The following is a 10197-nucleotide window of genomic DNA, read 5'->3' as shown; positions in this document are numbered from 1 at the left end:
TCTTTACTGGCTTCCTTCTCCTCGCCTCATCTCTTCAGCTGGCTATCACAGCCCAGAATGACTAACTTGCCCAGATCACTTTTTTTCCCTCCTTCTTTTCTTTTTCTGCGAGAAACTGTGATGCATCAGAAAAAACGCTTCACTAACAGGGTATTAAAGAAGTGCTATAACAGTGTAGCAGCCCCCCCAACCAGCTTCCCCCCTCCGACTCTTTTCCTCTCTATATATCGCTCTCCACCTCCTTCTGTTTCCCCTTCTAACTTCTATCCTCTCTAATTTACAGTCTGCTGAAGTTCAGATGCGCATGGTGGGAGGCACCTCGGAGAGATTGTGACTCACTAGAGTTCAAACTGTAGAGCTTTAAAATATTCATTGTTAGGAGAGGTTACGGAGTCTCTGTCTGTCATTTTCAATTCAACCCCACCACCACCATCATCTTCTGTTTTTTATTTTATTGTCTGTGTACTCACAAGATCAAGCAGGAGTTTGGCATTTTATTTATTTTTTAATTTAATGTTTTGGTTTATACTTAGAGGAACATGTAGATGCCTCTCTCACCTCTCTGTGATGAATATAAATGAGCAAACAGGACAAAAACAAATTAATTGGTGAATGTGCTAACTGGCACCCATACCTTCCTGCTCGCCACATGAGAGTGGATTAATTTAAAAAAAAAAAAAGGAAGAAAGTAAATAAATGTGTCACTCAAAATGTCAATCTCCTCTTTAACTGGTACAAAACTGGGCAAATATCACAAAATTTCCTTTATTCTCTGTGCAGTTTCAAATACATAATACTTGTAGGTCATTACTTGAATTGTCACCTGTGGCGTGAGCTCCGTCTGAACCTAGGCTGATCTTTCCCGCCCGGTCATGTGACACCATGCGAGCCAGTCTCAGCCCTTCGTCCATGAGCGTTTGCTGTATGAGGTGGCGACTCCAGCTGGCGGGGTTGGAGGTTTCAGTGTGAGGACGGGGAGATGGAGACTGGTTGCACTGGGAGCCCATGTCTACCAGAACAGACAGATCTGGGTTTTATTGCTGCCTTTAAAGAGTTTTTATAAAAACAAAAACACTTTGACAGATCAGTGCAAAAACCCCGCAAAACAAACAGGTTTTATTACTTTACAATTTATTTTGCTAACATCAGTCTGATTCTTCTGTTTTTTACCATGTGATACACTGTCCAGGCTTTCTGCAGATAAGCTGTCGTCATCTGCCCTCTGAGTCAAACTCTCGGATCCCTCCACTCCGAGGAGTGATGACACACTCTCGGGCACGACTCCCTAAGATACATCACACAAGCAACACTGTCAGTTCGGTGCTGATGAACCACTTCAGATGACTGCCAGTGCACCCGACACTCACCTCGAGCCTCGCTCTCTTCTGGGGCAAAAGGCTGCTCTCGTCCGGGTTCGTCCTGCAGTGGGGGGGACACAGTGGCGGCAAATGAGTGTGAAAAGCACATGGTTTCACCCCTCACAGAGGTGAGGGTTCTACCCACAGAGAAAGTTAATAAATGATCACTGCAAAATCAAGACAAAGGATTTTTTTCACTGTGAATAAGTAAAAAAATTTTTTTTTTATGTGTAAGTAAAAGGTGTCTATTGTTAGATGAGCAGACTGTGAACTTGGTATCTATTTTTCAATCATCAACAATCGAGTATAATAAATTATGATGCTGAAAAACTGAAATATAATTACAAAACTACTCCTGTTTAGTTATGGTTTGTGTACACTGACTCATTCTGTTTGCCCCGCTCGAGAAACATATGTAAATGTTCTGTGCAGGTTAACAAACACAAGTAGTATTTGTGTACTCTTGCAACGGCTCAAAAGTTGGCTCATTTAACTAACAGTACAGAGGTCGGAGTTTGATTCCCACTGAGACGTGAACTAGGTTCACTCTGAAAATGAATCCACTGGTTGGTTGATGACTCACATAAATCACCTGTTGAACATGCTAAACACAAACTATAAAATCATTTCATTCAAGTTTTTTCACATGATGCTCCTGTCTCCTGTCTGAAATAACCATTGTATTCACTGGTGCGAATGATCTGGTCTTTATGGATCTTTCAAGCTACACTCCTGATTCTGTAACAGTTCTTTTTCTTTCTTGGTACACAAGCTCCATTAAAACACAGCAGGCGTGAGGTGTTTTGCTCTTCTCTGCAGGCATCTTCTTACCTTGCATGCTTTAGTGTGGAGGTGTAGGCACATTTTCTCGCCACCTGCCGAGCCAGAGAAAAGAGCTCCACCCGTCTCAGCAAAAGGGCATTGTCACGCATGCAGAACTGGGCTGCAGCTTCATTGATGATCAGCTGAGAAGGAAAAACACTGAGTGAAGAAGGGATGGACACTGATTGACATCTGATTAAAGCTGCACTCTGGTATGAAGTGCAGCTTTAATCAGGTATAAAATGTGTTGCGATGCATTAAAATCTTCTTCGATTTGATGCTTTTACCTCATGATGTGTGAGTTGCTTGCCTTCCCTCCTCTTGGAGTCAAAGCGCCCATAAATAAGACTGTATTTCCGGATCTCCTCTTCCTTGTTCACGTCCTGGGACCCCATTCTGAAGATGTGTCCCACAGTCTTTGCCATCTTCTTATTCATCCTCAGCAAAGTCTTCACCTCTGCAGGATCTGACCTAGGCAGGGTCGTGAGGAGCCTCTCCACAGTCTCCACCACGGCCCTCGCTGTCTCTCCATCCAGCTGTCCTCCGGGCCAGGCAGACGGAGCTGCCGGGGTGAAAGATGCAGAGGGGCTCGGAGACGTGGAAGGACCGGGAGGACATGTTGACAGTAGAGGTGGGCTGGATGGCTCCTCTTCTGTTCCAGGTGCAGAACCCAAAGTGCAGTTCCCATCATGCTCTGGGCTGAGCCAGTGTGGATCCATAGGAGAAAGTTTTTCCCTGTAGTGTGTGTCTGGGGGCTGTGGAGAGGCCTGGGAACAGGGGCTTCTTGGACTCCCGCTGTGCATTGGTGTAAGGCACATCCGATCCTCTCTCTCACAGGGGGATCCTGGCTGCCCATTACTCACAGACTTTCTGGGCCCGCCAGCTGATCCACTTGTGCCAGTGCCATCAACTTTAAAGAGCGGGATGCCCCCAAGAGGAACATTAGCAACAGGCTGGCTGAAAAGGGCAGGGTTCGCCGCCCAGTCTCGGAGGGCCTTTTGCAGCCTACGCACATGCAGTGGCTTGGTGGCCATGCCAACTAGTGCCATGATCTCCAGGAACTCCTCCTCCGCTGCCTCGCAGAGCTGCTGGACATCGTCACCACCCTGCTGGATAAAGGTTTCATAGTAGGCCAGCAGGTTGGCCCTCTGGAGGACCCGATACAGCTGCAACTCACCAAGTGTGCGTGGCAGAGACATGGCACACAGCACTGGAAAGTTTAGGCAGGAGAAAGGAAAGACATGAACCTGCAGATGGAGAAATCCTGTACAAGTTAATTATTTAGATAAAGACTTTGGCATCTGGACCACACCTAGTATATACAGAATACAAAATACAAATATAGTCAAATAATAAAAACTGATAAACAGTTAAAAGCAAGTTTAAGCATCCCTTGGGGCAGAATAAGCTCCTATCTACTCATTATATGTTTCATGACTTAATCTTTGAATACACATAAATCGCTTTTTTCTTACCTTCTTTAGGTCAGGTTTACAGATGTGTAAAGAGGAAACCGGCGTGATTTAGCAAGGGTGTCGCTCCAGCCACCGATGTCACGGGTCGGATCTGCCAGAGCAATACTGACAAAAGAAATAAAACTAAAATCTCCTGATCACAGACAGAACCGCATTCAGACTGCACTAAAGTGAAAACACTCGTTTTTTGGCTCCATTTCAAATAAAGCCATCGACTGGAGGTAATTGTTTACTATCCAGATGTTAAGAGGCGAGCACCCGAAGACGACGCAGTTATTATCCCATTCGTTTCTTACCGTCTTACCTATTGCCGACAGCTTCCTCGGCGCAGATTGGCGTAGTAAATCCCCTTTGCGTATCTTACCTCGTCTGAAATCACTGGCAGAAATCCTCCTCCGGCGCACCGTATTGGTTGCTGGCTGCCTTTTTGCTGTCTGTGTGGGCTGGAGAATGACGGGGGCGGACTGCAGCACGCCATCTGACCGAAAAAGAGCCTTCCTCTCCCGGTAGAGAGGCGGCTTTCAAATTGGAGATGTGGGTGGTGGTGGTGGGGGCTTGAAATTAACCCTCTGCGTCTTCAAGATTAGTCCTTTATGCAGAAGCTTTAGGGGGTTCCCACCGTTTTACTATGTCAGAGACTCCCAAAACAAGCAGCCAGCTATACACTATACAAACCTCTATAGATAATAAACTGACGTGACAGATGTGGATTTTTACTGAAGACCAGTTCTGTTATTTCCCCCCATTTTATGTAGGAGGTGGTAGAGTGGGTGAAGATCCAGCAGTTTTTAAATGCTAGAATTGCATTTTGTTTTGTTTTGTTTGAAAGAGTAAAGGACCAAGTCACCAAACCGTGGCTTTAAATTCACTAACAGTATCTCCAAAGAAGTTCAAAGTCCAACACCAGCATCTCCAATCCTTTTTTTTGCCACATTTTATGTGATTGTTCTATTGTACAGTGATGGCCTGTAGGATATGTATTGTGTGCCTATCCATTTCCAGTTTTAAGTGGCCTTTAGGTACATCTACACCACGCACTTTAGAAATAAGGGATTTATTCATATGTTACAAATAACAACCCAATTACCCTTTTAGTGTGAGCATAAGATGGAGTCTGAAAAAATAAGCCAGACCGAAGCATCGTGGTCATTAAGCGTGGGCTTCTAACAAATCTTAGTATTAAGGAAAATGTGTTATCCATTTCCCCCCGAATTTGATTAGCAGGCTACTATGAACTAAAAACTCACGTAAAAACACCTCGGCGTGGGGTTGCTGGGTTTCTTAGCCCGAATTTCTAAAGTTAGCCGCTTACGGTCAGCTTTTCCCGAAACATTAGATGGCAGCAGAGTCCCGCTGTTGTGTTTTAACCGCGCGCAAACCGCGAAGAGGGAGCTGGAGGCGGAAGAGGAAGTAGAAATAAAGTGGGAAAAGGAGCCGCAGAAGAAGAAGAAGTGGCTTAAAAAAAAAAAACAACACCGACACTTGGATGTCTGTTAACAAACAAGGTTATACAGTTATCCGAGAGGTATATATGACATTTCATTTGTTTTAATGCAAAACGCAGAATTATTTGCCTTCTTTGTTGCACTGGACGTCCCGGTTTTTAAACACGTCTTTGCGTTAGTAGCCAAACCAACCACACAGGAAGGGGAAACAGGCGTTTATATTTCAGTTAGTCCTGCTAGTAGCTAATAGTTCACTGCTGGCTCGCTAAAAGCATAAACAGTCGCCTGTTTTGTCTTCGTTTGTGGCCTTATTTAGTCGAAATGTTGCCAGGTTAACTATCCAGAGGCAAGCTAATTTTAGCCCCCGTAGCGCCTGTCTGTCATCCTGCTTGGCTGCTTCCTCATGCTAACACTAGGGCTGCCTGCTAACATTGTCCGCCTTTTAAAACATCTGGTGATTTGAACACAGTTAACATGCTAAGGGTCTGACTGACTTCTTTATACTTTTTTATTTACTGTGAAAGGTTAAAAGGTTGTTTATTAAAGGTCGGGTTTTACACACACTGCGTTCTTGTTTGGCTAACTGGATTAGCAAACAACAAAGCAGGGTAACTGCATGTAGTCTGTGTTTTCACATCTGTGTAAATGCGCGTAAAAGTAGCTTCAAAGAGGGTATTTGTAACTACTTGATACTTATACAGTTGTACCGATGAAGTCGTGCAGCTACATTGCTCACTGACTACTTAACTCTTTAATTTATAGTTACCCCCTTTTGTTTCTTTTAAAACTTATAGTTTAGCAGTTATCATGCGCTCTGGTGTCAAAGCATTTGTCTTAAAGTAATGCTCTTACTTTTCAGTTGTCTGGAACGTCTAAGGATTTTTCCTGCATTTAACCCAACACATTAAAAAAAATCACTTGGAAACAGTTAGAGAGACAAAGTGGAGATGTGCAGAGGAGGGAAAGTGGATTTTAGGGATTCTAGGGATAGTGTGAGCTAGAGAGACATGGTTTATGGCTATATATTAAATCAGAAAGCCAAAAATAACAGGAACAAGGATTCACTTATATTAAGTAGGGTGACACAGACTTGTTGTGATATCAAAACCTGGAGATTGATTCATATCTGTTGCTTTTCAGGAGCTCCAGTGCATCATGTGAGTTGTGCAAAAGCCTTTTGATACGTACAAGTGGCTGCTGATGCGGTGCACCTGAACTTGACCCACGGGAACCCCCAGTCTCGCTTTTTTATGAGAGCCTGGGGAAAATGTGGCCTCAAATTCTGGATTTAGTGAAAGTCAGATTTTACAGCGCTTCAGTCAAATTGCTGTAAGGAACATGGAAAGAGAAGCGTCTAAGAAAGAGATGGATGTTATGGACACTGACGAGGAGTTCCCTGATGGTGTTTCGGCCTCAGTGACCAGTTCAAGTCAGTGTGAGGTTGAGGATGAGTGCGAGCAGGAGGACAAAATAACCTATCTCAAATCTCAGGAAACCCCAAACCCAGCCACTCTACAAGACGTTGGGGCTGGTGAAGCAGAGGCCAAAGATGATATTGAGGAAGTTTCAGAAGAGTTTGAGCATGACAAGACTACAGAAAATGAGAACTCACAGGTTATAAACCAAGAAGAGGATGATGCCGCAAAGGAGCAGCACATGAATGGGGAGTCTGGTTGGAGGAACATAGGAAGTGGAAGGAAGTGCAAACTGAGGAGCAGTGGGTCAGTTTTAGAGCAGATTCAGAGAGGCAATGTTATGTCAAGTGGCGGTCGGCACAAGCAGACCCGCAGACGTAACCACCACCACTATCAGCAGAACCGGGGCCGGCGGAGGACAGGAAACCAGCTCATCTTAGCGTTTAAGGAGATGCTGTCAGAGTGCCTGAGCTTCTGGTGCATCTCCTGCATCCACATGATGATTGAGATTATTGTCACTTTAACTCACAACTGTGGAGTTGGAGTGGAGACTGGAGTTGTAAAACTTTACAACCTTGGGCAACAGCTCCTTGTGAAGATCACTGATGTTCCTGCAATGAAGGCAGATGCGATCCGGATTCTGAAGTGGGCAAAGTGCAAAGGAGCTTGTGTGGTGGATAAAACTGTTAGGTCAGTAAAGTGGATAAAGACAGTTGCCTTATCTTGTTTCACATTTTTCTGTGCTTTGGCTATTCTGGGATTGCAGTGGGCCAAGGGGGTTTTCCTTCGTATTGGTGGGGATAAGGGAAAGCACTATTGGACGGCTTTTCAGGAGACACGCATTTGGAAAAGGATAATGTCCTTGCTGGAGAAAGCCCGAAGCCTATTCAGGAGGGATGGTCATGTACCGCCATCTGCACCGGGGTCACCTGGCAGAGCAGGAAGAGCTCAACCGGGCCAGGAGTTGGAGAGACTGCTAGCACTGGTTGAGGTACCAGAGGATGAGCTCGATCCCTTTACAGTTCTCGGTGTTGAGGTGCATGCCACTGACACTGAGCTGAAGAAGGCTTACAGACAGCTGGCTGTCCAGGTGTGAGAATCAGAAATACTTCAATTTTTACTATTACATGGCTGCTGTAGTGACTAATTTTGATTCTTTACTCATGCAACCTTTTCCTCTGTCCGTTCTCTTTCAGGTCCATCCAGACAAGAATAAACACCCACGAGCTGGAGAGGCGTTCAAAGTGCTCAGGGCTGCCTGGGATATTGTCAGTAATCCGGAGACACGACGAGAGTACGAGTTGTAAGTGCACGGGGAAAAAAAATCAACAAAGTTACAAAAGAAAGAAATATTTTAATCACAATTATTTATTGTATTTTAAATCATCTTGTCAATTATTTTAATGCAATGATTTTTCTTAAGTTATTTCTGGAAGTTCTTATTGGTAAAACAACAAAACCCACTCAAGTACAGTTTGATAAATAACTGTACATTTCACTCATTATCTCCGATCAACAACTTCTCTTACTCGTTCTCATGCAGGAAGCGCATGGCAGCGACTGAGCTCTCAAAGTCCATGAACGAGTTTCTCACTAAACTGCAGGATGACCTGAAGGAAGCCATGAATACTATGATGTGTACCAAGTGTGAAGGCAAACACAAGTATGGTGTTACACATCCAGCATCGCCATCACATCATACAGCTATAAAACTGTAGCTAATCTTGTGTTGTAGGCTTTCAGCACAGGTGTGTTTTATTTGTTTCCCGTGTGTGTATGAAGGCGCTTCGAGATGGATCGTGAACCCGCTGAGGCCCGGTTCTGTGCTGAATGCAATCGTTGCCATAGCGCCGAGGAAGGGGACCTGTGGGCTGAATCGAGCATGCTGGGTCTACGCATCACATACTTTGCCTGTATGGATGGCAAGGTGTATGATATTACAGGTGAGCATCAGCTGTTGTTTACCTGTCCGGCTCGTTAGTAACAAACCAGTAGTGCATCTCAGAGTTTGCGTTTACCAACAATCTTTGTTGATATTTCGAAAGGCTACTGAAAAGGTACGGGTTTTTCTTGCTGATCATTTTACTCTCAGTCATGTGACCTTTTATGATACTATCTTGTTTTCAGAGTGGGCAGGTTGCCAGAGAATTGGAATTTCTCCTGATACACACCGGGTCCCGTATCACATCTCCTTTGGTTCAAAGAACAACAGCAATGCCACACGACACAGGTACATCCCTCTGGGTGAACGTTTGGATACTGTATCTAATATTTATGATGTAAAGCAGACCTTTTCTTGTCAATAGTACCTTGTCACACTCAAGAATTTAAAGCATGCATGGCTATGGGAAGTTTTTTTAGCTCAAACTTGCAATGTACACCTGGTCGTTGGTTCGACTCGAGCTTGGATCATGTTCACAACATAAACGAGCTGATCTGGAGTTCATTTGGAACTACTGACACCACTAAAGTGTGTTTTTGTGGTTGTTTTGGTCTGCACCTGAGTGCGATCTGAACAAACAAACCTCACAAAGGCTCAGGTTTATCCCGCTTGTTTTTAAACATCTGCCCTTTGCCAACGGCAGACTGAGAGTTTTCCTTTTAAATGTGCAGAGAGGGGAAAATGCAAACGTTTTGGCACTAGAGAAGAAATTTAAACAAATAAGCTTTAAAATGTCTGACTTTGCTCAAATTAGATTAATGTAAACATGTTTGATATTAGTTCTTTTTATTTCTTTCTTAGTCTGCCATCTGCATTATGTTGGTGTGTATTTTACATGCATCTGGCTGTGTATGGCATAGAAGGAGCTCCCCCTTGTGTATTGCGGAAATAACAACGTTTACAATAAAGAAAGCTGTACTATTCATTTCAATTATAGTCAAAAAGGTTCCTCTCCATGCAACGACATTATTTCCCTCGACAAACTTAAATTTCCATCTTATCTTTCAGGACGCCGTCGGAGCAAGCGGCAGGTCCGACCAACCCAGCTGATTTGCAGGACTTCTTCAACCGAATCTTTAAGGGAGGACCTCCTAATGACATGGCTGCCAATGGAAGCTTCTTCCACTCAGGTTCGCCTCATCACCCACCTGGTGCTGGAGCGCCTCCCTTCTCCCCTCCTCCAAGTCAGACAGGTTTTTACATGTCGGGAGGTCACCGGCCCGAGTCCAGCGAGACGTGGGCTGAAAGTGGCAAACCCCCCAGGAGGAGGAAGAAGGTCCGCAAACCCTTCCAGAGGTGAAGTTCGCCGACTTATTAGTGTATGAAAACAGCAACACAGGGATACAAAATATAATGGCCATGTTTGTCTCTCGCCTGCCTGTTGGCATGCCAAGATCTGAACTGGAGAAGATTCAAGGGGGTCAGATCAGCCAGAGCAGAGAGAGACTGGATCACGAAGAGGAGTCTGTCAACTGAATACAAGTATTGAAGGAGGTTCTGAAGGAGGTTGCAGTGATGGTGCTTTACCTCTTAATCCACCTTACTTTTTTTTTGTTGTTTTTGTCATTTTGGTCTTAAAGACGACTGTAGCCTTGGCATTGAAGTTCTTATCAGGATGCCGTAATTAAACCTTTTTCTTTTTTTAATCACGTCCTGCCAAATCCTTCACTGCATGATGTTTTCACCTGCATTTTAACACTTCAGTTCTCTCACTTTTGTTAACGTTTTATATAAAGTTAG

General features: G+C 44.3%; 2 protein-coding genes across 7 annotated transcripts in view; one reads left to right on the top strand and one right to left on the bottom strand.

Annotated features, from left to right (window-relative positions):
* nab2 (NGFI-A binding protein 2 (EGR1 binding protein 2)) overlaps positions 1-4950 on the bottom strand; it is a 7217-nt gene extending 2267 nt beyond the window's left edge. The window contains exons 1-7 of one of the 6 annotated variants that reach the window (XM_005739486.2): positions 4903-4950; positions 3656-3760; positions 2468-3427; positions 2190-2323; positions 1368-1419; positions 1171-1285; positions 812-1009 (exon numbers count right to left, since the gene is read on the bottom strand). In XM_005739486.2, the coding sequence (XP_005739543.1) occupies positions 812-1009; positions 1171-1285; positions 1368-1419; positions 2190-2323; positions 2468-3379 (1411 nt within the window). In that variant the 5' untranslated portion in view covers positions 3380-3427; positions 3656-3760; positions 4903-4950. Of the gene's footprint in view, positions 1-811; positions 1010-1170; positions 1286-1367; positions 1420-2189; positions 2324-2467; positions 3428-3655; positions 3761-3951; positions 4874-4902 lie in introns of those variants that run through there. The other 5 variants (XM_005739485.2, XM_005739482.2, XM_005739487.2 and 2 more) reach the window with 5 other exon arrangements.
* Positions 4951-5069: 119 nt separating this feature from the next.
* dnajc14 (DnaJ (Hsp40) homolog, subfamily C, member 14) lies at positions 5070-10103 on the top strand. Its single transcript, XM_005739481.2, has 7 exons — positions 5070-5180; positions 6241-7605; positions 7712-7818; positions 8059-8178; positions 8298-8458; positions 8643-8745; positions 9466-10103. Exons 2-7 carry the CDS (start codon positions 6439-6441, stop codon positions 9755-9757), a joined length of 1950 nt encoding a protein of 649 aa, XP_005739538.1. The 5' UTR covers positions 5070-5180; positions 6241-6438; the 3' UTR covers positions 9758-10103.
* The last annotated feature ends 94 nt before the right edge of the window (positions 10104-10197 follow it).

Source organism: Pundamilia nyererei, unplaced genomic scaffold (assembly GCF_000239375.1).
Source record: "Pundamilia nyererei isolate P.nyererei 1_Seehausen unplaced genomic scaffold, PunNye1.0 scaffold00092, whole genome shotgun sequence".
Taxonomy (NCBI): Eukaryota; Metazoa; Chordata; class Actinopteri; order Cichliformes; family Cichlidae; genus Pundamilia; species Pundamilia nyererei.
The sequence above is the reverse complement of the archived record's forward strand: the minus strand, read 5'-3'. Positions and strand labels throughout refer to the sequence as shown.

Coding starts and splice junctions, on each gene's coding strand:
- dnajc14 (XM_005739481.2), top strand. CDS start 6,439: ATGGAAAGAGAAGCGTCTAAGAAAGAGATGGATGTTATGGACACTGAC. Junction 8,459..8,642: donor CAAGGTGTATGATATTACAG/GTGAGCATCAGC, acceptor TCTTGTTTTCAG/AGTGGGCAGGTTGCCAGAGA. Junction 8,746..9,465: donor AGCAATGCCACACGACACAG/GTACATCCCTCT, acceptor CTTATCTTTCAG/GACGCCGTCGGAGCAAGCGG.